Source organism: Podarcis bocagei, assembly GCF_964188305.1.
Source record: "Podarcis bocagei genome assembly, chromosome: 2".
Taxonomy (NCBI): Eukaryota; Metazoa; Chordata; class Lepidosauria; order Squamata; family Lacertidae; genus Podarcis; species Podarcis bocagei.
Window position 1 is genome coordinate 63,352,438 of NC_138126.1, and position 27,645 is coordinate 63,380,082.

Sequence of the window (27,645 nt, forward strand, 5' to 3'; positions counted from 1 at the left end):
ACAGTACAGTCAAAAATTAAAAGTTGGTTTTGTATTGCCGGATGAGGTTAAAGATGGTCTTAAAAGGTTGAACATTACTATGCCGAAGAACCTTACAGATTCCACCTACAGATTTCCCCTCCTCTTTCCCCTTTATATCAAGAAACTGGCATGTGAGAGAGCATGGACAGGTGTGATTCAATTTTTTATTTACCTAAGGAAGATACAACACCTGGATCTCTTTGCAGGAAGATGGGTAGGATTCTGAAATTCAAAGAGCCATTTAATGCACAGCTTTTTAGAGTAAAATACATTTGCACACGGTTTATACAGTTAGAGTGCTACTTAATTAATTGTTTCAGTGGCTTCCATTGACATGTAATGGTAATGCATTTCCCAGTAATGTAATTACTTGGCTAATTCTGGCATAGGACTAGTTTATAGTTAGTTCTGAGCTACGAGTTCTCAGAACATCTTGCGAGATAGTTCTTTCTGTTTATGTTCCAGCTAAGGACAATGTTGCAACCAACATCTTTGCTTTTCAGTGTGTTCCTGACAGCTTCTGTCTCAGCTGTGAATTTTGCAAGTGTTTTGCTTCTGAAGTTAACCCTTCGAGCTTAATGCTTTCAGAGGGCCTAACGTCTTTGCCTTTGTCTCCTGGTTCATGCAGCATAATGTGCCTTTTTTGATGCAACTCTTTGCTTGTGGCAGTCTGTCTGGATATGGGTTGGTATGTGGATCCTACCTTACAGTGACAGGTTGGTCATGGTAGCTATCTGGTTTCTTCCAAGTTTTATGATTCTATGACCAAATGACCTTCAAACCCTTTTAAATGCACGTTTACACGGTTAGCTGATTCTTATTGCACAGATATATTTCTGGTCTCTGAAGGACTTTATGTTGCTGCTGCCCTACTTTTTTCTTACATTGGATGTTCTAGCTTAGAAGTATTGAGCTGCCATTAAAAGATTGTCTGGTTTGATTATTTTCTTTCTCCTTAGGCCACCCAAGTGCTGTTTGCAGAAGATGTGCTTGAAGAAAGGGAGCCCATGCAGATTACCCAAAGGTAAGTAGGTGTATATCAGAGTAGTTCATTATGGGAGATAATAAGCCTGCTGGAATGACCTGGTCTTACTGGGATCTTCTTCAGAAGCTGTTGCACAGAAATTTAGTTTTTTGATGCCTGTGGCTGTTGTATATTTCAGGTTGTAACTATACTGTGCTGGAATGTGATAAGTGGGCAAAGAAACCTAATTTCTGTTTGTATAGTGTCAAATGTATGTGACTCAGAGCCTTGAACGGATATTCTGCCCGAAATCTCAGCATGCGTTATTATTCTTGCAGTATATTTGTGTCTAATGTCAAACAGAGAAGTATGACCCTCAACAGTACCTGTGTCTTAAAAATGTAAAGCAAGAAGTAGCCATTGCAGTAAAGATAATAAAGTTCAATCCTTGGCCTAAGGAGCTAATTTAATTTGATTTGACACCACAAAGCAATAAATTGTGGCTGGTTGAAAGATGAGTTTCAGCAAGAGTCTCAGCGGGTATGCAAACAGCATGGCGGAGCAGTATTTAAATATATATAATATGTAATATATATATGCAGTTCTTTGAAGAGGCAAGAACAGAAGACAAGACCAAGAAAGCATATCGTAATAGTGGCAGCACATTTATCTCCTTGAGACAGCAAGCCATGTTCCGGGAGAACAACCAATTCAAGTATGAGCAAGGAGCATGTGTGGCTGGGGAGGGTCCAAACCCTGTTTGCTTCAGATGATTAAATAACAAGTTGGGGAGGCTGCTGCCTGTGTCTCGCATTTGGGCCCCTGCTGCTGCTGCTGCTTTTTCTGGCAGGGCACAGCATGGTGGCCATTTCTGGAATACCTCCTGGGAGGACTGCCGCCTTAAAGGTTCCCAGAGCCCAGGAGTAAAGCATCCTGGCTGGGATGGCTTGCAGTAGAGATCAGGAAATGAAGGAAACGGTAGGAGATGGTGCAGATAGGGGAAGATTCATGAAGTAATTTGCTAGGAAGATTTCAATATTTGCTGCTCAGCCACAAGTCTAGCTGTGAGAAGTTCCTTGATTCTTGGGTTAGTTTCCCCAGGTTTTATAATTAAAATGCTCTTGGCATGAGGCCACTGGTTTTTCTCTGCCTGATATCCTCTCTTCTCATTGATCCAACAGCATTTTGGCTGAATGCTCAATGAGGGGAGCAGACTGACTAATGTGATAGCTCTTCCCACCTTGCAGTGGGGTAAGCTCTCCTATGTACATAGTCTAATAAGGAGGATAGCAGTTTCACCCTTATGGTGATCATACTTGGGAGGAGAGATTCAAGTGTGGATGCCTTTCTTTGCCATCACAGCTGTCAGGAGATTCTGGGACTGCGTGGGGAAAGAGAGAGAGATATAATGCTCCTGTTTCCTCACTAGGGCGTAATATTTCAAGTACTCATTAGCCAGAGCTTGATTGGAAAAAATCCCCCTAGCTCCATCCAGGGACAGCACTCATATAAACAAGTGGCACTGGTGTGAGGCTTCTACCCTTAAGGCTTGTTCCATTTCCCCCTCAGACTGTAGGTAATAGGATTAGTCTCCTCTGTTTACATTGGGCGCCTTGCACATTTTTCAAGCCGCAAGCAGGGATCTCAAAGTACATCCCACTTGCCATGCTGTGACCCCGGGAACTTTGCAATGCAGCCGGCGGCTGCCCTCATCAGGCTGCTGGGATCAAGATTGACCATTACGTGCTGCGACATCTAATTTGATCAGACGGCACATCTGCATTAAGATGACAGTGGCTGCAGTATTCTCAGTTTTGTGCACATTAAGTGTGGCCATCTGGCACCTGGCAGTTTGCCAGCAGAGCCCTGCACTGGGCAGAGCACAGGCAACCTGGTCAGCGGGCTTCAGATGCTCTTTGGTTCTTATACTGCTGGAGTAATTTTGAAAGCAGCTTTAGCCAACGGCATCTTCCTCCCCCATTTTCCATTGGCCACTCAGCTTTGTTGTTTCCTGTGTTGTGCAAAGTATGCTAGATTGAGATTTTAATAAATGATTATATGCTTTGTTACTGGGAGATAGTTGGTGTAGGAAGCAATGTGGGTTGACTTCAAATTGATTAGCACATTTTATAAATGTCATAGCAAATTGTTTAGTGTGAGGCCTTTTGAAGTGAGTCTTGATGGTTTACACAGCATAAGCTGTCCTCAGCTTGGGCTCATAACAAATGCTTTGAGATGGTTTATTTAGCGAGAGAGCGAGAGAAGTCACTTGTGGTTTCCCATCAGGATTTTCTTATTTATCATAAATCTGTGGTGGCTGTTCCCTACTCTCCGAGGCTCATAGCTGAGTTTAATAAATCTTTCCTTTCGTCAGTGTGGGGATTCGTGTTTTTCAAGTGTGCACTTGCATACTTGATCAATCCAATAGGAAAGCCACATAGAACTCTAAGGTTGACAGGGTGGCAATGTCACAGTGGCTCAGCCTGTGTCTTCCCGTGACGTGGAGCGACTGTGCTTTGCAGAGAAAATGGCGGCACTGGAAGGTCAAAATGAGAGGAGCCAGGCACAGTTAAATGCTGCATAAAAGAGCTGCTTGGTTCGTGTTGGCAGAACTTTGCTGTAGGGAAGCTTTGAGTTGTGTCAGATTCCTGCTGCTTTAGAGAGCTGTGTGCAGTGATGAAATGGGGGGGGGGGGAAGAATAGCAGTAAAGGATGGGAGAGAGAAGAGTTCAGTGTCAAACAGATCTCTACCTCTTCCCACTCCTCACTAAGGATTAGGCTGCTCTGCTACCTGCAGTACTCCTGTGACCAAAAGCAGAAAGCATCAAAGAAGCCTTTGCAGTTCTGAGTAGATATTCTTACTTCTCTTGCATGACACAATGACCCTTTCTTTTGCTTTAGAAAGTGTCTCTAGGGAAGAAGGGCTTCTCCACGGTCGTCTTGTTTGGGATGCTTCTTTCAAGCCTGTAACTTTCTGCATTCTCTCCTGCTGCCTTTCTTGGATAATCAGAGCTCCTAAGGCTGCAGCTGACTTTCACAGGCCTGCATGTTGTGACACTGGTTTATTCTGTGTTTGCATTTCAATAGCATTTCTGCCTTGACCCCGTTGGACAGTAGGAGAAGCCCAGACATGGCCGCAGAGAATCAAGCTGAGGAAGAAATCACTCTTTGCCCTGGTATGAGCCCTCTAACAATTCATTTGTGGTTTTGAGCCAAGAAAATCAACATCCTTTAGTTGCAGACAAATCTGTGCTGCTTGGCAGGTTGTAAATCATGAGGTCAAACTGGTAGGTTTGGTAGGTGGATCCCTTGAAAAAGGCCTGATCAGTTCCTTGGGAAAACGCAAAATCCTGTTGGTCCCTTGCCATTCCGGCCCTAGTGTGTCCAGATGCAGGCAGGAGGAAGGTGGCTGACTCAACTCCCTTTCTGCTCTTTCATTTGGGTGGTTGCATCAATGGTACCCTGGAGAGGGGCTTCATGCTGTTTCCTGTGGACTTCTTGCTTCACTGGAATGCCTCCCTTGGAGCACCATGACGGATGCTGCTAGTATGCTGGCACTGTCATCATTTATTTGCTTGGCCGCAGAACAAGGGTGACACTGAGCAACACCTGCTGAGCCTCTTAGTTTTGTCCTAGAACCACTTATGTAAGTGTTTATGTTAGTTTATGTTCCTTGGTTAAACATACTGGGAGAAGGACTCCTGAGCTTATATTTTAGAAACTGAATGAAATATGTCTTCCTCTCAGGATGAGCAAATGAACTTCCTCCTCTGCCTTTTGCAGTCCTGTGTTTAATGAAGCTGCAATTGCTAATCATTGTTTGGACACTCAAAGCCAGGGGTGTCAACTACTACGGCTTTAACAGGAGGGTTACCTCCTGTTAGAAGAGCCAGCGGTCCCCACCTGCTGGGTTTGTCAGTGACATCCTGAATGATGTATTTTCCCCACCCGCCCCCCTCAGTTCAGAGCAAATCAGTCATACAGCAATGCTTACAAATCCATCTGCCCTGAGCATACATTTTCAAAATCACGCTAGGGGAAAGGAATTTTCTTATATTCAGTAAGCAAGAAAATTGTTCAAGGTTAAATTGTTCTCTTCAAGACCCAATCTGATTTCGAAATTATTTTTCTAAAGCAAACCTTTTTTCAGTGTCACATCTCATACAGGAACAGGTTTAATTGTGAGGTTCCCTGCAGGAGACTGGATGAGGTTTTCATTGTTGGTAATAACTGAGGGGTGGTGTTCTAACAAAGAGGCAGAGCGGGTACAAAGGAAAGGCAAGCTGTACAGCAAAGCAATAGGTGTGTTGCCTTTCTCCCGAGCTGAAGCGCTTGCTCCTGCATTGTGCTGCTCGCCAGCAAAACCTACCCTGGCGCACAACCTACATGCCCTATTGATTCCTGCTCCCTGTTAAGCTGCAGCGTGGCAGTAGCCTTATCCACACACTGCTGCACTATAGCTTTAAACTTCTACTCCAGTTATGTTGTTGCACGTTGTCTGCTAACATTTGTGACAAGTCTAAAAAATGTTTAGAAACTGTGAAGACACTGTAAAGCAAATGGGATAAGTTTTATCAGCTAGTGTGGAATGTGCTGGGGGGTTGGAGGGGGGCTTGTGGAGAATAATAGGGAGGGGCTGAGCTGCTGCTAACATGGGAGGCTTCTGTTACAGAGACCCAGCCGAGTCCATTGCAAGCTATCGAGCCTGAGAGCGGAGAAATCCATTCATCCAGCAAAGATGTCTCTCTGCAGGTAAGCAAACCCCTAAGGGATAACAGCCAGTGAAGCGTCTGGAATGCAGAGTCTCATTTCCTGCCTGTCTCCCAAAATGAGCTGCTTTGCAAACTATGCAACCTGCTAGGAAATGTTTGTGTAAGAGTGTGTGTGTGTGTGTGTGTGTGTGTGTGTGTGTGTGTCAGGCCTCCTGTTGTTCTCCCTCCCTTTGTCAGCAACTCCTCCCATTTGTTTCTTTTCCTCCATCTATGTGGCCATGGACTACAAGCCTAGCACCTTTGTTAACGGAAGGGATTGCTGTTGACTTTCTCACGTTTGTCATCTTGCGGGCGACACCTATTCAATGTGCTACATGGGTTGCGATGTGCCAAAGGACACCACTGGGCCCAACGAGGGAAAGGGAGCTAGTTGCTTGTCCCCGAGCTGCACGTGTCTGACTGAACAAAGAGGTTGCAAGCATGTTGGCAAAACTGTGACTCTGCAGTGTGATTAAGCTGTTGCTATTGGCTCTTTACAGCTTTGAGGCTTTGACAGTAGAGCATGTGTACACAAGAAGGGAGTGGGCAGAGGGCTTTAAGATTTGGCACTGGTCTGAATGCTGCTGCTGCTTAATTTTGGGGTGCTCACTGTGCTCGTGTGGGCCTTCTGACTATTACCTTAAACAAAGTCTTCGCAGTCATGATTTATCTTGGATGTGCCTCTAGATTAATCCAGAGAAAGGCCTTTCTTGCTTGTCTCATTGCCAAATGAATTCTGTTGTCTTTGCTCTGCTTTCCTGAATCACCACACCTGTGCTGCAGTCACCATGCCGCTGTCACAACAGTGACATCTGACTTCAATGGCTGTTTCTGGTAATATAAAAATAATGCCTATTTAGGTTGCTGCTGGTGGGAATATAAAAGGGATTTTCAAATACTATTCTGGCAGGATACATAAATCTAGGTGAATTGGAGAGCACTTGACAAGATGATTCATATGTAAAAGGCTAATTCTTGGAGTCTTCAGCCTGTACAGGGTTGTCTGTCTCCATGATGATGACTGTTAACATGTAGAAGCAGCATCACATTGTAACAGGTACCTTAATGAACTTCATAATAGCTCAGGTTTTTTACGTTGTGTGCCATTCATCAGTTAGGCAGTGTCACTGAGTGGGATAGTGCACCCAGTGAGTATCTGAACTCTCACAGCCTATGCTATGTTTGCATAGTGATTATGAAACTTAGGGACCTCTAGGGAAACCAGAACTAGTGAGTTGTCTCTTGTGTTATGGGACTAGTTCCTGGGTGGGATTTGTGCCTTAAAAAACCTATCCAGGCAGAAAGACAGCAAGTGCTCCGAAAGGCCCTAAGGATAGGTCAGTAGCCCATTTTAGGCCTCCCGGTGTTAACTTGGGTGATCAGAAGGACTTGAACGCTGTGGCAGGATTTGAACCTTGTATTATATGGCTCAGTGGATAATGGGAGCTGAGCCATACACCAGCCAGCCTGATCTCCTGCCTCTGCTGCTGGCCCATAGGCACGAGCCCTGCTTGAACGGAGGCAGCCTCAGTTGCTCAGGGCATCTCTTCTTGTAAGCGCCGGCGTGGGATGGTTCTGCTTTCCCCTTTGCTGGGTGGGCAGCCAGTCATGCGGTTAAGGCTTCTCTCAGCCGTCCTCCCAGGGCTTGTCAAAAGTCATTCTCAGGGAGGGGGGTGGGTGAGGGGGCTGATGTGTTGCTACACAATGCCGCATTTACATTTACAATTGAGTTATTTACTGTGGGAGTGTAAGCAGTTTATTTGGACACCTGGTATTTGCAAAGGATGTGATCTGCAAGGCTGTGTAAAGTGGAAATGGGAAGGAGCGGAGAGCTCTTCACATCTGTATATGTGTCATCTTATTAGATTAACACCGATTTGATCAGAACTCCTTATCGTTGGCATGTCTTGTTTTGTGTTTGGCATGTCTTCACGACACACCACAGCCTCAAAGCACTTAGCAAGATGTAGCAATGCCGAGATGCAAAATACTAGGAATGTATGGCGTAGCAGTAGTAGCTGTAGTGTAGCTTACTAACTGCAGAATGCACAGAGCAATTTTTCCCCACTTTGGAGTCAGGTCTCTTTAGAAAAGGATTTTTAAAAAATGACTTTTGCCTGAAACAATTGTTGACGGTCCCTGCAGTTTGGTACTGATCACCTGTCAGCAGGGAATTTGGCACATTTGAGATTGGGCTTTAAGAAAACACCAGCCAATCACACACACACACACATATACAAAGCAGTCTTCAATAAGTCAATGAAATTCCTCACATAGAATTAGGCTCTTGCTTGACAATGTAGATTCTGCAATGAAGCTGCTAAGCAACAGGCCTACATAATGGGGACCACTCATAAAACAAAACATGAAGCATGCCTAAGCAGTCAGTCAGGCTCACGTCTAGTGATGGTTTCCTTGGAACTGTGCAGTTATAAGGACACAGATGACAGTTTCTGTGTATGTGTAAGAGAGAGAGTGTGTCAGCTTGTCTCACCCCAATAAAAAATCACCAATCCTAGAATATTTCCCACAGGTTCCATCTATCTGGTTTAATATTTAAACAGACGTTTTAATGGTTCTGGCAAATCTTCTTTGCTTTTGAATGTTTAGGAACCTTTGAGATAGGGTGACATTATGTAGAAGTCTTCCAGTATTAAGAAATAAGATGGCAGTAGTCAGCCTTCTGCCTCTTTCAGACATGAATAGTTCAAGGCAGAGGCTGTGCGTTTCAGAGGGAGAAACGCACTGTGGCTCTGAGACTCTGTTGGGGATAGTAAAAAAATGTGTGTATTTAATGACATGCAGATAATAGTACTTAACTTTATCCTACAAAAAAGCCAAGAAAGAACTCCCATGTGTTTTCTTGCTCCCATCCTGTCTCCCTGCCACAAAACTAGGGGCTGATCTGGTTGGACCAGCAGGCTTCCCATTCACAAACCCAAGGCCCAGTGAGGATTTGGGAGTTAATTCAAAGTAACTGCTGTAACTCTTCCACATACTTGTCACTAGAAAGTCGGTGGGGTGGATAGTGCTGGACCTGGACTAGGGAGAGTTGAGTCAAATCTGCTGCAGAGCTCACAGCATGGCCTTGGGCAAGCTGAACCTCTGCTCCGTGTACTCAGCCCTAAATTGCTTGGGATAAAGGTTGGGATGCAAGGGTGAAAAGTATACACCCAGATAGGCTAACAGGCGTACCTGGAACAGTCATGAAAACTATGCTTCCCTTACTTACTGACCTCAGGATTGTTTCAAACATTTGCAACTCCAGTTAGACACAATTGTAGATGATATCCAGAGCCAGTTCATTATGACTACCAGCTGTTAAGAGCAAGCAGCAGTGGCTGTCTCAGTCTTGTCTGGTTTGGCTTTAACAGAGATCATCCGGACGCCCATGGGAAGCTCAGGCTGCTGAGCTAGTTGGACAGTTACTAAGAATGTGAGAGAAGCTCTGCTGATCAGACGAAGTTCCCATCTAATCCAGCCTTCTACTTTCAGCAGTGACTTTCCAGATGTTTCAAGGAAACCCACCAACAGGGCAGGAGGCGGCAACAGCACATGGCTTGATCCTGCACGACAGTTTTTACATTTTTGTGCTCCAAGCCCTCATAGTTCTCTGCCTTGAGAATATCCAAGTAGCACAGTCCCAAGATGATACCTAGCTCTCTCTCTCTAGTGGCAGCTATGTTTTATTGAATAGCAACAAAAAGATCATATTAAAACAGGGTTTATTGAGAGAAAATCCTCAAATGTAAAATGTAACAAAATAAGTGTAAAAATAGCACATGCAATTCTTAGGTACCAGAGTTCTTTAAATTATCAGTCCCTTGGTAGTGATCTCCATCAGAGGGCCAAATGAGCCACTTGTTCACCACATTCGGTAAGCTGCATTTCAAGCCCAGGTGTTGTTTTCCCAGGGACAAAGCCACACTCTCCTTTTGTGGGCTGGTTGGGGAATCTCCCATATTAGATACAGCTTGGTTTTCTGGGTCAAGCTGCTTTGAGAAAGCATTTTAGCAACATTTCAAAAATTGTACATATAATTTGAACCTAGCTGGGAGTCAATAAAGGGAAAATTTACAGGTTGAAGCCACAAGATACCCAGAGTCTCTTTTCCTCCAAGAAACATCACTGAATGGAATTGTGATCAAAGGACTAGCCAGTAATTTCAAGTGTATGTTCCATTGCAACCATCTCAGTCTTGTAGCTTAACCTTTGGATTTAGAAAACCCGACATCGTATAAGATGGCTGTACTTTGGTAAAAATAAATAAAATGCCCAAGCTTGTGTATAGAACAGCAACATGCCTCCACCTCACGAATACACATGCAACTTCTGCTATGCAGACCATGATCTAACTCGGTGAACATTTCTCACTGACTCAGGCTAGCCATGAGTGTGAAGTTGGCGGTTTCTTTTCATCCTGGACGGGTCCACACTCTGAAGGCAGTACTGCCAACAAGGGACTGGCTGACTCTGAATTGGGTGCTTTAATTTTCTGTCAGTTGTGTGTTTTTTCCTCGCTGGCACTCAGACTTTCTCAATTTAAGAGTGTTTTATGCTTTCCCAAGAGAGCCACAGTGGCGATGCAGGTGATCTATGCTTTAAATAGAACATGTGGCTCTCCAGAGGGAGCGTCATAGTGATTTGGGAGGGCACGGTGCCTTTTGAAGTAAGCATAAGATATTAGGTCTGTTGAGTGTGCTCATCACTGCAGGGTTCTTAGATCTGACCGGTTCAGTAGGAATGAAAACTGGTGATGGAAGCCCAGAATCTGGAGAGATTCAGAAACTGCAGATCAAGGGAACTAGGATGATTGTTGAAACTGCAACTAGATCAACTTGCCCCTTTCTCTTCCTCTCTTTCTCAGGCTGATGCAGCTGAAGATGCTGGGGAAACGGTGTCTGCGGGAAGCTTTCTTGGTGACGACCCTATTCCATGTCCACTGTGTGATCGCACATTCCCAGTTTCGGAAATTGAGCTGCACGCCATGTATTGTAATGGCGCCAGAGAGGACCCAGCCGAAGATGCTCCAGGTTTGCTAAGCACCTGTTCTTATGTGCCGTTTGTTCATGCTGGTCATTTGGAGATCTTGCCCCACACGCCTGTATTAGCTAGAGTAGTCCACTTGGGACGAGTCTTGGGCAAATTCTTAAAACCAGAGAGTCAAAAGGCACCTAGTGTGTCACCCAGTCTGATGGCTTGTCCTAGCGCAGCTAGCAAATCCTGACAAGTCATGAGTGTGTGTGTGTGTCATGTGTTCAGTTCTGAAGGGTATGCAAGTACCCCAGAGGTAGGCAGGATGGAGACAAGGGCCATAGTCTGGGCGTGCAGAGGAAGGGCTGAGCAGCCTCCCTCAGATACAAGCTGCCCACACAGAGGGAAGTGAGAATCTTTCATAAACGCCAGTGGCAGCAGATTGGCTGTCCAGTGCTGCCTGGCTTCCTGTGCAGTGAACCTCTCAGCCTGCAGTTCCCTCCTCTGACCAGGAGCCCTGGTGGTGTAGGGAGCCAGGGCCCTGTGGCACCTGACAGTTTGCATGCCCACATCCATGCATCCTGCTCTGGGCCTCCGAGGCCCAGCATCTCAGTCAACCCTTCAGGCCCTGTGATTTGCTCAACACAGCTCTATCACATCCTCTCCTATCATTTCTGCTGTTCCTGTTAGTGAGCCCTGGCGCTTCATTCTTGGCTGGCTGTTGTTTCTCATTCACAGCTCACGTCTGGCTCCAGGCCCACTCCTCCTGTCATGAGAAATGTTGCCTGTGGTTCTGGCAGAAATCCCCAGTGTCTGCTGGTGGGGTAAAAGAGCTACCCCCTGTGAAAAGTTTCTCTAGGCAGCGGGTAGTAGTACGGCACACAGGTTCTGCCTCTTACAAAGAGCACCCTCAATACTTCCAGTGCCGTCCTGGGCATATCTATTCAGAACCTCTTACTCCTTTGCAAGTGTGCTTAGGATTGCAACTTTAGACCCCTTCACTTCCTTTGTGCCCTTTGGAAACAGACAACTTCCTTTATGGCTCTTGTAATCTTTCAGCCTGTAGAATGCTGGGAAAGGCTTTCGGATACCCCAGCAAATATAGCTTTGAGCAGATTGAATGTGAATGCGTACACAGAAAGACTGTTCACTATTAATTATCTACCTCAAATGGGGTAACACTTTTTGTGTTTTAATTAACGAGGATATCAATCCCGTTTTCCCACAGACATGGCGATTTTATGTTGAGCTATTAGTCACTATATGAAATCTGCTAATGCAGTGCTTGGCTTTCCTTTCGTTAAGGTAGGGGAAACCTGAGGACCACATTAGAAATACATCATAAGCCAAAGGCCTGTTGCCAGTTTGCATGTTTAATAGCAAGTGATTAACATAATTGGCAAAGCTTTTTTTTGTTTTTGTTAAATTTGTCGAGCCAAGCTGAAATAAATTATTAGTAGGCATGATTCCTATTCCGAAATTGTTGACCTCAAATGTGAAAAACTTGACTTCACCTTTAAACACCTTGGTGTGCAAAATTAGACATCACGAATGTTAAATGCAGTGAATTGGGGCTGCATTTTATACTTTGCTTTCTGCCATTAAACTCATTTGCCATTAATTATTCAGATATCTCTCTGCGGCAATAAGGAGTAGGAATTTTCTAATAAAAGCAATATTATTATTTTTTTTTATAAAAAGGAATCCTAACAAGTGTTGGTGGGCTCTAAGGAGGTGGCTTTGGGTCACATTGCCTCCCTGTTGCCTTCCTGCTGTTGAGGCATCTTGTGTACTTTTGTATACCTTTATGCCCTGCATACAACACAGGCTCACTGATATTCATGCCACCCTGGGATCTTTGGATAAAGGATAGTATATAAATTGAATAATAATACAGGGAAAACAATTCTTAGTTCTGTAGCATTATCATTTCTAAGACCTTAAGCACAGATTGTGATGCAGGTAGAGATCCCAACTGCAACACAAAGCAAGTCTTCACTTTCACCATGCCTGGGGAAGCTGTGCAGCATCTAAGCAGGTCTTCGTTGGAACCACCAAAAAGGCTCTCCCATGGACCCCCCAACAGACCTAATTTAAGGCAAGGACCACAAGGAAAGCCTTACTCACTGATCTGAATGCAGAAGCAGCTTGATCCAGGGCAGGGCATTCTTTCAAATAGTTGGGGATCAGGTCATTCAGGGCTTAAATGTCAACAGAAAAACCTTGAAATAAGTCTGGCAGACAAGTGGCAACCAGTGCAGCTGTTTAGGAATATGAGCTATATGCAGCTACTCTCACCCTGGCCTCTGCATTCTGCATTAGTGGCAACTTCTAGGTCATCTTCCGGGGCAGCTCAACTTAAAGCACATTACAGTAGTCCACCCTGGAGGTTACCAGATCATAGAAAACTATAGCTAGGCTATCTTTGTCCAGACAAGGTTGTAGTTGATGTACCAACAAAAGCAAGTTGTAGGCAGTTGTAGTCACTGAGGTCACCTAGGAATGATCATTCTAGCATAGCACCCACCCACAATGAGCTTGCTCCTTGGAGGACAGTGCAACCTCACCCACAATAGGCTGTCACACAAAACCCCACCCATAGGACCTTCATCTCCTCTGGGTTCAGTTTCAGTGTGCTTGTCCACATCCTACCCACTACTACCTCCAGGCACGGCTCAGCACCTTCACTGCCTCTCCTGATACTGATAGACTTGAGAGAGGGAGAGCTGGGTGTCATCAGCATATTGATGGTTCCTAAAACAATGTGCTATAATAGTAATGAGAACAAATCACATGCAGAGAATGAAATTTACTGCATGGGTTTGGGATCTTGGAAATCGGAGAAATTAGGCAAATGCAATATTAAGAAATTATCTCCCAAACCAAAATAGAATTCAATCTACTTCTCACTCCTTTTCATACAAACCCTGCCCCCCATTTCCTCTTCCCTCCTGGAGCCTTTGCCTTCTCTCCACCTAATACCATCCCTTTCCCTTCGTTGAAGAGGCTAAAGCTACTGTGCCTCTTAACCCTTCCCATGACCTCCCTAGTTCCTGACTACTTATTCCCTTAAGGCTGAAAACAAAGATATTCTCCTGGTCCTCCACACAATACCGGCATGTTCACACATACTTGTGAGCAACCGTGTCTGTGCACAGTGCCTGGAAATAATTAAATAATTCAATTCATACCAGGAAATGAAGGGAGAGAGCTGGGGAGTTCTTGTGGCTCATGAGGAGAACCTCCCTGGAGCTCAGAGAGGACATCGGTGAGGGTGGAGGAAGCCCCTAAGAGACCAGAGGCGCAGTGGGGCTTTGTTTAGGTTGCTCAGCCTCCCCGCCTAACAGCTGATGTGCGTGGCAGTACACCAGCAGCAGCTGCTTTCCTGTGCATCCTCCAGCCAGCCCCGGAGCTTCAATTCCTGTTGTGGATATTTTTGGTACAGTATTTTTGATTTGGTTTAAGAGAGAGTGGCAGAGAAGGCATCTAAAGGATGTTCAGGGGTGCTTCCTCACTTACGCCATTTCCACTTATGCATGTGGGGCACTGGAACATAACCCACGCCTAAGTGGGGAGTCACCTGTATCTGTAACCTGGTAAATCGGAATCTTCATGTAATAGCTGTGGATGCGAGGGGCTGGGATTCCTCCATCCCAGTAAGCTTACATCTATGAAGTTACTTGGGGCGCCTTCATAGAGCCATAGCTCAGTGGTAGAGCATCTGCCTTGCAAGCAAAAGGTCCCAAGTTCAATCCCCTGCATCTCCAAGTCGGGTTGGGAGAGGCTCCCTGCCTGAACCTCTGGAGAGCAGCTGCTTGTCAGGGTAGACAATATTGATCAAGATGGACCAATGATCTGACTCTGTACAAGGCAGCTTCCTGAAAAGCTGGCACAGCCTTGCCTGAAGCTTGCTGTACTGAGCTTGACTGGTATTCTTTGTTTTGCATCCCCACCACTTGATTAGTTCCTTCAGAATTACATGCTCATATTTGGCTGCCCTGTGATCAGGCCAGTAGCACAGTGTGGGAGAAAATCAAAGCTCTGTGCACCATCCTCCCTCTTGATTTGCTTCAAGAGGGCTGCTGTAGTTCTTCCGTTCTGTTGGCTTAAGGGTCAGTGATCCACTTTCAGGACCTCTTAATTGGATTTACGCCAGAGATCTCTGGTACTATATAAACTCTTATCATCTTTCAGTGTTTTCTATTATAAAGGAACCTCGGTGGCTATCCGTCTACAGTTCTGTTACTTCTTAGGGTAAATTTGCTGGCTCTTGTTTAAAGCTTGTAACCTAAAGAAGCTGTTTCAGCTTGGATGATACTTAGAGCCATTTGTTCACTAGTTGCAGCTGTATGTCTTTTATCTGCACACTGTTGCTGTGGCTCAGAGCACAGGCACGGTTGCCCATTTAAGTTGTTTGGAGATGTTGTCCTAAGCTGACCCATTTATTCTATGGCAAGTCTATCTGGAATCTATATTTAGGAAACATGCAGAGCACCTTCATAGGCACTATTGCAATTCATCAAGCCTGCAGGCAAGCTGGGAAGCAGAGAGCAAAGCAGGTGTACCAGAATAGGCCACCTGACAGCATAGTCTGTGCTTGGGAAAAAGAAGTGCTCAGACTGAGCAGCCAGGCTAGAGTCAGCAGCCTTACAGGACCAGGTGGGGCTCAGTTAGCCCCTTGTGCCACTTGGCCTCTTCTGATCAGGTAGCTGCAGTTCCACCCTTGGACATGAATGGCCCTTCCATTTAGAAGGGCAAAACACCTATCATGTGGAAATAGATGAGGGCAGGCAGGAACTGATGTTCTGGATCAAACTCTGCCACTCAGGAAGCCTCAGTGGCTAGAAGCATTATTTCCCAACTGTAACTTGTTTGATATCTATGGCTGATCCTGGACTAGGAAAGCCTTGCCACACTAGTTCATGCATTGGTTACTTCTAGACTGGATTACTGCAGTGCATTCTATGTGGGGCTTCCCTCATGCTTCATTTGGAAGCTGCAGTTAGTGCAGAATGCTGCAGCACAATTGCTGACCAGAGTGATGCCTTGTCAGCATACAACACCTGTGCTCAGAGATTGGCGCTGGTTGCCAATTTGCTACCGAACCAAGTTCAAGGTCTTACTATTAGTATATAAAACCCTGAACAATTTGGGACCACTTTACTTACACGATTGCCTTACCTTATATGTGCCCACTTGACTGCTTCAATTGGTGGAACATACAGGTGCCACTTAATATCTGCTCTACATTCGTAAGAACTCAGTCATTTAGTGTGGCAGCGTATGCACTTTGGAACTCCCTGCGTATTGACATCAAACAAGTTTCTTCACTGTGTTTGCTTTGACACCTACTAAAAACATTCTTGTTTAGACAAGCCTGTTGTAGATTCATTCCCCGTGTCTGCAGTCATGGGATTGTTGTCTATCACATGACGGTGTATGTTTTCATTCTACAGTGTGAGAAGTGACGGAGACAGGATGTTTTGGTATTACTGTGTTCTGTAAAGTGGGACTATTGTCTTTTGTTCTTTCTCTCTTTGCTGTCTGATGAGAAAGAGGAAGGAGCTAAGTCAGAATGCTCCAAGTGTATTATATGTAAATAAAGTAGATTAGCCAAAATGCTGAGCTATTGGTTCTGTTACGCAAACTGCGAAGACTCTGCGGATCCCTAAGTGTGCTGATGTCTCCAAGCCATCAGTCGCTGTGATGTTCGGGTTGGAGAAAGCTCTTGAAGCTCCCGACCGACCAGGAGGGAGAAAACATGCCAGTCAGGCATGTGTCTCTGCCAGGGTTCTGCATGAGAGTAGGACGCTCCTAACAAAGCCTACCCAGGTACTTAGAAAAAATGAGGTAATTTTTATCTATTTTAGTATTATAACTTTTGCATATTTTAAAGTAGGATTGTAATTTTTTTCTTGATTTTCTTGCTTTATCTTTCTGTAAACGGCTTTGAAGGTATTTTTTTTTAAAAAAAACAATCCTATGTATACATTTTATGAAATAAAATACAGTGGAACCTTGGTTCTCAAACGTCTTAGTTGACGAACAAATCGGCTCCTGAATGCCAAAAACTCGGAAGTAAGTGTTCCGGTTTTTGAACATTTTTTGGAAGCTGAACATCCGATGCGGCTGTCGGCTATTGATTCTGGGGCGCCTGCGCCAATTGAAAGCTGCACCTTGTTTTTTTAACCTTTTGGAAGTCGAAGAGACTTCCAAAACAGATTACGTTTGAGAACCAAGGTACCACTGTAAATATCTCAACGGTGCAGTAAGTCCTCTTAAAGTGTTTGCCTGGTAAGGTGTGGGCAGGCACCATTTGGTCTCCATTATAGGGGCAGCAAGTGTGCTAGTCTTGCTCTTCTCTCTGAGCATTTGTAGTGATGCTGAAGTGCAGCAAAGTGCAGGCCAGCAGCTCCCCCTTGGGCAAGCTCCCCCTTGGGGCAGAGAGCAAGACACTTGGGTCTCACAGCTGCAGTTTTCCCTTTCAGACCCCCTGATGCCTTGCCCCCAGCCTCGGTATAAAACAGAAAGAAGCCTTTCATTTCCCTTCCAATCTGCAGACAAGAACATTGCAACAGACTGGCTGTTACCTTCCCCAAGCCTTTTTGTTCTCAACATGCCCTCCAGCTTTATTCCTCCGCCGCAGTGACCACAAAGCTAAAGCTGTCCAGCTCCATAATAGGTCAAGGCAGGGTACCATTCTTTTCCTTCCTGCAGCCACATCTCAGGTGCACAGAATGACACAGTCTTCAGTTTTCTGAGCTGCAGCCATGCTGGTGCTGGTGCTGTTTTTCTTAATAAAGCTTCAACACCGAGAGAAGTGGCACTGATGCAGCATAAAAAAGTAACAGAACTGGCACAGGGAAAAGCTTCATCACTTCTTGGAAGGGCCAACGTACAATAAATTATTTCCATTAATAGGATCCTTCACACAAAAAATAGCATGGCTGGTAAACGAGAATAGATATTTAGCGGGGTGGGGAGGAAGCCCTAGATAAAGGCAATAGGAAGTCTGCTGCAAAATGTAAGCAGTATACCTAGACACTTGATATAATCTGTTTCGTTTATGGTTCCCCAATAGTTGTAAAGGATGTGAGCTATACTCGGTTTTGATGCTAGGAAAATATGCTGAACCAAAAGGATCCACTTCTCGGCCAAAGGGTATCTTCTGAGGGATTTCTTGCACTCTTAGCTGTAGTGCTTTATCATAGAAATAGTCGTGCAGAGAGGAATCTCAGAGAAAGTATTATTTATAGATTATTATATAACATTTATACACCAGTGGATTGTAAAAAAACCCCCAAAAACTCAAAAGATAAAACGGTAAGAAAAATTTACAACCCTGCTTTAAAACATACAGAAGCCACAATACTAAAGCAGATTAAAATTACCGGTACCTCAACTTTCTAAGCATCTGGTGGGCTTGTCTAGAGAGGAATATTTTAAGCAACTGCCAAAAACCGGAGTACAGTGAAGCCACCTGCTTGATCTCAATAGGCAGGGAGTTTCAGAGTGCAGGTGATGGCACACTTAACAATTGAGTTCTTACCAATGTTTTATGTGGCGCCTGTAGTAGTGCCAATTCCTCTGGCCAAAGTGGTTGAGTGGAAACATGTAGGGTAAGGCGATCTCATGTGTAAACTGGTTGTTAAGAAAGTAGGAATGGAAAGTTGCTCTGCATTTCTTGGGTGGTGTGGGTTGCATCAGTTAAGTTAGCTCCCTGACCATTCTCCCTGTACTGTGGATAGGCAGGTGACTAGCACAGACTGCATGCAGCCACAGTGTGGATTACAGGAGTCCTGTTGTCTGTTTGCTGTGCCCCTGACTGCTGCTTCCCTCAAAATCGCCATGCAGACCCTGAGACAATATTTAGTTCTCTGCTTGTGGTTTCTTGTTTCCTCAAATCTGAAGGTGATTTCCAAGAGATCACCTGTAACTCTTAAGTAATAAGATGATGTACTTTCAAGGAGGTAAGGTCATGGGAAATCATTGCAGTTATATGGTTTGCCCAAGGCCATATTGGAAGATCTATCTTTTTCTATAACTCAGCAAGCAGTTTGAGCTGTCAAGTTTCATAGCAACCAAAAGAGCTCAAAATGTACACAATTTTTTAAAGAAAAGAATGCTGGAATCCTCAGAAACCCATCAAGTTATGCAAATCGCTGCAGGGGAGCTGCGTATCGACTCCTCAAGGTGTATTCTTACTGTGATGTGCTGCCTTGAGCTCCTGGACCATCTCAGTATGGACAGAAAAGCCTAGGCAATGTGGAATGCACAAAAAAAAATGGTTTAGATGATATCTAGAGAAGTCAGGAGGATGCCAAGGTTCTTTTGTACTGACAAGAAGAAATCTGAAGCTGATAAAGTTTTAATTTGACTACAATGAGCATTGCGAACATGTCTGACTTAGCTCAGCATGTTTTGAGGGGAGATGCTGTGCTCATTTTGTATAGATGGCTGAGAGGCATGCTTGCCCACTCCTTTTCTTGCTCTAAGAGGAGATTTATCTTGTAGCTTCTGTTAAGATTTCCCCCCACTAAGCTTCCTCCTTGGGAACCTTGTTCTAGGCTTGCTATCTCTGCTGGAGTTGAGCTCTGCTGGCGCAATCCGGCAATAGCACTCTTGGGTTGAGCGTTTGGAACGGGAGCAGGCCAGCTCACCTGTGACGGGCTGAGCCAACCGGTGATGCCACCCCTGCACTTTCTCTTGCTGCTCTTGGCAGCACAGCTGTCACACCAGGTCTTTTCTGGTGTTTCTGTAGCGCCAGTCCCAAAGGTTTCTAGCAGGATTGCTGTGCCAGATGTGTTCCTTTCTCTTGGAAAAAAATAGCACTGATTAACACCTGAGCTGTGCACAAGGCACTCTGAGAAAGACTGTTACAGGAATATTAACAACTGTGCACTGGCTTAGAGATCTTCTCTGCTTTTGCTGCAAACGAGCTTGTGAAAAAGCCTTTGGGAGCGTCAGGTGACTCGGGGATTAACAGCAGGGCATGGAAGCCTCATGCACCCAGGTCACTGATTCATATCTAGGCCAGGCTGGCGGAAACAAGGGTGCCCTCTTTTGATAACTGACTGGTCAGCATTTGAAAAAGAGAGAGAGAGCGCGCAGATCCACTCTGTCTTACACACAGTGGGCACCCCAGAATCCTCTGCAAGCACAAGCTTCAACCCAGGGAGTGCACAGACCACACACTGGTCATTGTAGTAGATACATTGGGGCAAATCCACTCATGAAAAGTAGCAGATGAACCGGTCAATTATAGCAACCAGCAAGGGAACAGGGACAAAAGAACTGTGGAGCAAAAATGTATGTTTCAAGGCCCCAGACTGCTCTGGCACCAATAAGGCATCTTTCTAGTCTGAACTCTGTGGGCACCCACTTTACAGCAGATGTTGAGCAAACAGTAACAGTTTTATAGTGCCTATAACACTGATTCAGACCTTTCTCCTAATGAGAATATTGAGCACAGGAAGATCTGATACAAGGCTGTAAAAGTGTTCTAATACACTGTCCCCTCCACTAAATTGCCCAAGAGTGCTTAAAGCAACATCTGTTTCTGCATTAGAAACTCCAGCACCCTGGTGGAAATGGCTGAGGATATCTGATATGTTCCCCAAGTAGCATAGCTGGTGGCCTGTCAACAGGAATATGTTGAAAGGAATTCAACTGTATGGAACAGCACTTTTAAGTTTCTCCCTACATATATTTGGTAAGAAAAGCTGGAGCATTTGGCTGGGCTTGCTGACAAACACATAGCACTGATTTGATTTTTGGGGGGTCACCCTCATCACCGGTTCTGACTGAAAAAAAGAAGTCAACCGTTCTTTGAGGGAGTGTATGTATGTGTACTTAAGTGCGGTGTAAAATTTGGCTTAATTAGCATCTGCCTTTTGTTTTGTTGTTGCTCCTGGTCCTCGTGGGTGCTAAGAACATAGGAATAGCCAGCTGGATCAGACCAGTGGCCCATCTAGTCCAGCATCCCGTTCTCATAGTGGCCAATCAGTTGCCTGTGGGAAACCAGGGAGCAGAAACTGGAAACCATGGTTTCAGCAACTGGTGTTCTGAAGCATTGCTGCCTCCAGCTGTAGAGCTAGAGCATAGCCACCATGACTACTAGCCATCAGTAGTCCTCTGCTCCGTGAATTTGTCTAAGTTCTTTTTTAAAGCCATCCAAGTTGGTGGCCATCCTGGGGGAGCGAGCTCCATACTTTAACTATGTACTGCAAGAAGGAGCACTTTATTTTATCCATCCTGAATTCTACAGGTTCAAAGTACATGGTTAGTTCAGCTGGAAGTGTGGAATCTACATGGGACAGAGCAAAATGAGCAGAATGCCTAGTGATCAGTGATAGGCAAAGGATTTATGCCATTTGTTAATGCCTACTTGTCGTCCCCTCTGCCCCCATGGATCTTCATCCTTATTCTCAATCTTCTTCCACTACTGAATCTTTGCCAAAGGATTCCAAAGTCTGCCAAAAACAACAACCAGGATCTCAATCAAAATAGACGATACACCTTAAGTCAGTGCAAGTAAATGTGCCTGGCTTTTTCTGAATATAGAAATAGGATATTTTTGGATTACACACTGAATAAACAAATTCTGCCCACAGTTCAAGCCTTCCTCCTTTCCTACCAGACTTTTAATGCTTAGCTATGCAGTGTATAGAAAGCCTCTGTAATAGTGTTCACCTTTACTCATTGAGGTTATCCAGCCAAGCCTTGACTGAGCCCAAGGGTCTTGCACTTCCTCAGATTGAATCACAGTTCTGGAAGAGATGGAGAGCCTGAAACCTACATACAGGAATCCTGTGTTTTGTGGTTTTCCATATAGGTTCTGGCCTGTGTAGTGCAGCCAAGTAAGCAAACCTAATCTTTATTTCAGGCATTGAAACAGCTCTTTAGCTTAATTTTTTAGGCTGCCAACAGAGGCCATGTGAATGTTGAAACTGAGCTATACATTATTTGCTCAAAAAAGTGTTTATGTCAGCTGAGGCAAGTAACATCTAAATGCTGCTGTCATTATCTTTTTATGTTATATTATGTCAGGAGGACAAAGAAGTTAGCAAATATTTTTTCTGGGCGGAAGCTTTACAGCTGCAGCTTTCACAGTAGGAAAGACTAGGCCATTAAAAAAAGAGTCCTCTTTTTTACTTTTCCCACTGTGATGTCCCCAAACGAACTGGTGCTGCCTGGGTAGGAGAGCTTTGAAAATGCTTTCCAAATGCACACTGTGTATTTTGTTGGGACTCTTGACAAGCCTCCCCAGGTTCTTAAGAAGTGAGGTGGAACAACTGTTCTGTTCTTGTTTTGAAGTGTTAACCCGACGACAGAGAGCAGCCAAGACTAAAGTCACCAGTTGCAAAGAGTCGTTAGAACCTGCTGACACTGACAGGTAAGTAGGTATGCTGCCATGTTACAGCACTTTTTCCTCTTTCCTTTGAAGACCCTGTTTGGGGCCATTTGTGGGTCCCTTTGCTGCACCAGTCTGTGGAGCTTTGGCACTCTCTCTCTCTGCTTGAAGGTGATTGCATTACTGCCTGCCTCCACCATCCTTCACTCTGGCATCTGAGAGACTCCTGTGAAAGGAAAGCCCAGCTGATTCTTACCTGTTTTTGCCTTTGGCTTCCCTTTCACTTATTTTTGACTGGCTCTGTGTTCTGTTTGTATTCTGTCAAGTTTTGCTGATGCGCTTTTGATATGCTACTCTCTGTTTTAGTGCTTTGCTCTCTCCAGCTCTCCCACCCTTCCATTCATCTCCAAAGCCATTGCCACACATGGAACAATACTTTCCCCCATAAAACTCAGTGGGTGATATGAAGGTTGGTTCTGAACTTTCAAATCCCTGCCCTTGGTTCTTTGTCCTTGTCACATTCAATCTCTTGGGCAGGGAGGAAGAGGAGGAGGAGAGAGGAAAGGGGGTAACTGACAGTCTGATTTGGTGTCTTCAGCTCTGCACACAAACACCCACCCACCCACCACACACACACGCATTACTCCTGAGAGAGTGCAGCCCTAGACAGAAAAAAGGTTGCCCATTTCAGCACTACAGGGATCATGAAATGCTAGGATTGGCATCTCTAAGTTTTATAAATGTTTGGCAGATCGTGGCTGAGTTCATTTTGATTCAACCAGCTGGTGATCTGCAGTACACTATACAGTGAAATCATCTGGAAATCAGACAGTGCCACTGGGCATTGCATTTGCATGGTTCAAGTCAAACCATTATGAATGAGTCACAATTTCTAGCCATTTTCATTATGCAAAAAGCCACATAGAGCTGCTACTCAAGTGCTAACACTGTACTTGCCTGTTGTGGCTGCCATGTTTCATCTGAGCTTGCATTTCCTTGCGCCCTGCTTTGCCTCTCCCTCCATTCCATGTCTCAAAGAAAGATCATACAACAAGTATGCCCATTTTCTACCAAGGTGTTGGAGGGGATTGCTTGTACAGCTGCACAAATCTGTAATGATGGTGTTTCATTGTGGTGGAAATGAGCAGGTTCCAATTGCTCTGAGGTTTGCTTTTGTGTGTTGTTGTTGTTTCCAAAGTAATCCATAACAGTGGCTGACAAGCAAAATCCTATAGTGGTAGAAAATTGCCCCCACAAAGCTTGAGCATCATTTTTTTTGTTTGTTTGTTTGCCCTGGGACAAAACATGCAATTTAGTTATAATTCATTGGCTACAGTTGCTAAAGTGAACCTATATCAAATCCCTGCAAGCAGCAGAACCTTGGGCTGTTGACAAGCTCTAAGAACAGGTAGCTGTTGAAAGAGTGAGTTAGCTTTGAGTGGCAGATCTGCATGTCAGAGAGATGCTTGATGAAGAAGGCTGGCAAGGATGGTACCTGCAGTGATATCCTTAATGAAATTAGACTTTGTTCAGATGGAGATGGTTTAGTTTAATCTTTCTTGCTGCCACCCCTCCTCCCCCTCCCACCCACACAGCATCATAAGAAAGGATCTGACAGTAAAAATCCCTGCCATGGAAGTAATTTTGCTGTTACAAACACTGGATGGCAACATCACTAATGGAATTAGGCTAATTATAGAGAGGACAGCTTCTGTTTAGACACATTATCTTGGTAATCAGCAACGACTGGAAAGAAAATATGGAAAAGTACTGCAGAATTTAGCATGGAGGGGGCTCTTCAGAGGCTTGTTGAGCTGTTCCAGTTCAGGACCCCACAGTTCAGCAGCTGCACCCTGCTCAAGTTCTGCACTTGCATTCATGTTGTTCTTGTGATCTAGCTGTCCTTCCTGCTTGGTGGGCACAGTCAGTTTCACAGCACGGAAACATGTGCACACAGTTTAGGAGGTTGCAGTGAAAGGAGTTGGAAGAGGATGGCATTTCTGCCCAATTTTCTGGAAATTGGCCGACGCTCAGTTCTCCCTTGCAAGGTCTAAAATGGAGTCGGTGCCCTGGAAGTCTTGATGTGCAAGTTTAGATGAGTTCATTCAAACTCAGGAAAACATATCTCTGATTTAATGCACAAGGTATGCTTCATAGGCAAAATGTAACTCCCTTTTCCAAAAGCATAACACTTCATTTCAGCTGTGTTGACAGGGTGTTTTATGTCTGAAGGGAAACGGGCATTGTTTGAGATAGTTAGAGGAGCTGATTTCATTACCATCCCACTGCTGCAGCAGCAGGACACAGAAAAGCAGTTGGGGGAAAACCACTAATCACTCCATCCTTTTGATTGGCATCAGGCCAGTTTTATTGGTCATCCTGCTGTGCACATCCAGCTCCATTGACAAGCCTTCACCACAGAATGGCTTGGAGAAGCAAAAAGCACTCAAGGCAGAGTGAATCCTAATGTGATTCTTTCTCTTCTGGCCTGGTAGGTATGAGAAGTGTTACCTCTGTAAGACTCTGGTGCCATGGAAAGAGTATCACAGGCATGTGGACGACTGTCTTTGGAGTCGGACTGCTAATGGAACCCAGGGTGACAGTAGGCCAAGGCGCACAAAGGTGAGAATAGACTCTTTCATGAAGCAGTTTTATTTTCTCATGCTTGCATTATCTGTTCCAGCAGGTCTATGCATTATTGCATATCTGTCCCGTTATTGCATACATTATTGCATATCTGTTCCAGCAGGTCATACGCATTAGTGCATATGATTTTCTAAAGGGAGGCTGTGCATTAAAGTAAGACTTACCCCGGCTGCTTAAAAGCTGCTCTTAGGAACCTAAGAGACTGCCTTATACCAAGTCAGACTGTTAGTCTATCTAGCTCAGCATTGTCCACAGCGACTGACAGTGTCTCTCCTGGATTCCAGAGAGGGGTCTCTCCTAGCCCTATCTGAAGATACCAGAAATTGAATCTGGGCTCTTCTGCATGCAGGGTAGTTTTTCTGCCACTCAGCTAGGACTGTCTTCCTTGAGTTTACCCCACACAGCGAAGAAGAAGAAGAAGAAGAAGAAGAAGAAGAAGAAGAAGAAGAGATTAAATTTATATACTACCCTTCATCTCAGGGCGTTTCACAAGAGAAAAATACAGGATAGAAGCACAAAATAAATAGTTAAAACAAAAACGGTAACCGCCCCACTCCCACAAACACATTTTAGAGTCTGTAGAATATTAATTGGCCAAGACGTGGTTGAAGAGGAACATTTTCACCTGGCACATGAAGATGTATAGTGAAAGTGCTAGGTGAGCCTCCCTGGGGAGAGCCAATGTAGAAAAGGCCCATTCTTGTATTGCCACCCTCTGGACTTCAAATGGAGGAGGCACATCAAAAAGGGCCTCGGATTATGATTGCAGTGTCTGGGACGGTTTATATGGGGAGAGTTGGTCCTTGAGATATTGCTGTTCTGAGCCACTTAAGGCTTTATAGGTCAAATCCAGCACTTTGAATTGGTTTTTATTATTTGTTAATTACCTGCCCTTTGCCCTAAAGTCCCAACCTTAAAACATAATTGATGTAACTGTGCAGATGCCATGCTCTCATGGGCCTTTTGCATGGAACCTGGCACCCCAGGAGGGTGGATATTCTAGAGGTTTGACCCAAAACTTGCCTCAATCAGATGCAGCACCTATCTACTATACCTATCATGACTTACTACAGTGCACCAAAAAAATGAAGCACTGTGCTCAGCATCATAGTGTAACTGTGGGGAGCAGCGGGTGAGGATTAAATGGTCAGCAGGGACAGGAAGTAACTTTCTGTGGGGCAGCTGAATCTGATATTTCTAACAACAAAAGTAAGCTTGGCTATTCAGACTTACTACCTGCTGCTTGAGAGCTGCTCTTCCACGACATGATCCCATGTAGAGAGGTTCAAATCCCTGCTCAGCCACCAGCCTCTGTGAATGCCCTTTAGCAAGTAATCTCTTCAGCCTAATCTTTCTTGCAGGATTGTGCACCTGAGATTAGAATGTGTTATAATTCACCCTGAATTCTTGGAATGGGATGAGAAGTCTCGATTCTCCTGGCCCCCTCCTGTTTTTGACTTGGCACTGCATGCTAAGTGCCGTATTTTTTGCCCTATAGGATGCCCTTTTTCCCCTCCAAAAATGAAGGAGAAATGTGTGTGCATCCTATGCGGCGAATGCAGGCTTTCGCTGAAGCTGGAGAGCGAGAGGGGTCGGTGCGCACCGACCCCTCTCGCTCTCCAGGCTTCAGGAAGCTCTGCGCAACCCTCGGGAGACTGGCTCCGAGGGTTGCGCAGAGCTGCCTGCAGTCCCGGGCTCAGCACAGCTCTGCGCGGCCATCGGGAGCAGGGCGCGAAGTCCCGCCCGGCTCCCGATGGCCGCACAGAGCTGCCTGCAGTCCCTGGCTCAGCGCAGCTCTGCACGGCCATCGGGAGCAGGGCGCGAAGTCCCGCCCGGCTCCCAATGGTGGCGCAGAGCCGCCTGCAGTCCTGGGCTCAGCGCAGCTCTGCGCGGCCATTGGGAGCGGGGCGCGAAGTCCCGCCCGGCTCCCGATGGCCGTGCAGAGCTGCCTGCAGTCCCGGGCTCAGCGCACTTCTCCCCATCGCCAGCCCCACAAGCTCGGGGGACAGCGGGGAGGCGGAGCGCCCCGTCCTGCTGTTCCCCGACCTGGTTCTTCCAGCTCCGCACCTGGGGCTATGGGCCGGTGCGTCCTATGGGGCGCAAAATACGGTATCTTTCTAGTCCTTGTGGATGTGGAAAATGGGTAAAATCTGTGACTCTCAGATCATTACTTTCCCCCGAGATGATGATGATTTGCTTACAAAGTATATACATTGTTCTGTGTAGTACAGGGGCTCTGAAACTTTCTTCCCCCTGAGCCCACTTAAGAAGGTTAACATTTACTGACGCCCGCCATTCACAAAGTGGCAGTGTGTGGGCAAAGCCAGTGATGAAATGACAGTGGTGATTGGCATAATCAGCCAACAGTAAACTGGCACAATTTTCTATTGACGTCCCCTCTTCTCTAAATCGTTGGATTCATTATCACAGCAATTTCCTTGTGCAAGGAGTTCCATAGGTCAGGTTTCCTCAAGCTAAATACAGGGTTGGCTCTGGAGGCGTCTGGACTCAGCCCTGCCATCCAGTTTTAGAAAGAATTTCTTCCTACAGTTCCATAAGTGTATTTTTATTTCATAGTTCCCTTTTCCTCCACCTCCCCCAGTCTCTCCAAATATTTTTTATTAATCTCTGTCATGTCTTCTACCCTTCTCCTTCCACAGTTAGCTTGTACCCTGTTCCCACCCCCATACTGCCAGCTTTCAGCAATCCTCCTTCTCCACCACCTGTAACAGCTTCCCTCTCTTTAGTCACATATTATTACTTGGAAAACATTTTATATCTTTCTAGTTTCCTTCCTGCTCTTGCCCTTTCCCTTCTGAGGAGGGAGGAGAGGCTTCCTGGCTCAGCTGGTGACTAGTTGGGAAGGGAGAGTGCAGCTTGTCTGTGAAGTAGATGAAGGGCCACCCTAGAGGCGTCCCCTCTCCCAATCCCTTGGC

The 27,645-nt window shown here is 45.3% G+C and overlaps 1 protein-coding gene across 2 annotated transcripts in view; it reads left to right on the forward strand.

Annotated features, from left to right (window-relative positions):
- The window catches only part of UIMC1 (ubiquitin interaction motif containing 1), a 78,907-nt gene that overhangs the window by 42,876 nt on the left and 8,386 nt on the right, over positions 1-27,645 (forward strand). For both annotated transcript variants that reach the window (XM_081184931.1, XM_081184930.1), the window contains exons 6-11: positions 981-1,045; positions 4,073-4,161; positions 5,658-5,737; positions 10,604-10,769; positions 22,027-22,105; positions 24,559-24,685. In XM_081184931.1, coding sequence (XP_081041057.1) covers positions 981-1,045; positions 4,073-4,161; positions 5,658-5,737; positions 10,604-10,769; positions 22,027-22,105; positions 24,559-24,685 — 606 coding nt within the window. The remainder of the gene's footprint in view (positions 1-980; positions 1,046-4,072; positions 4,162-5,657; positions 5,738-10,603; positions 10,770-22,026; positions 22,106-24,558; positions 24,686-27,645) is intronic.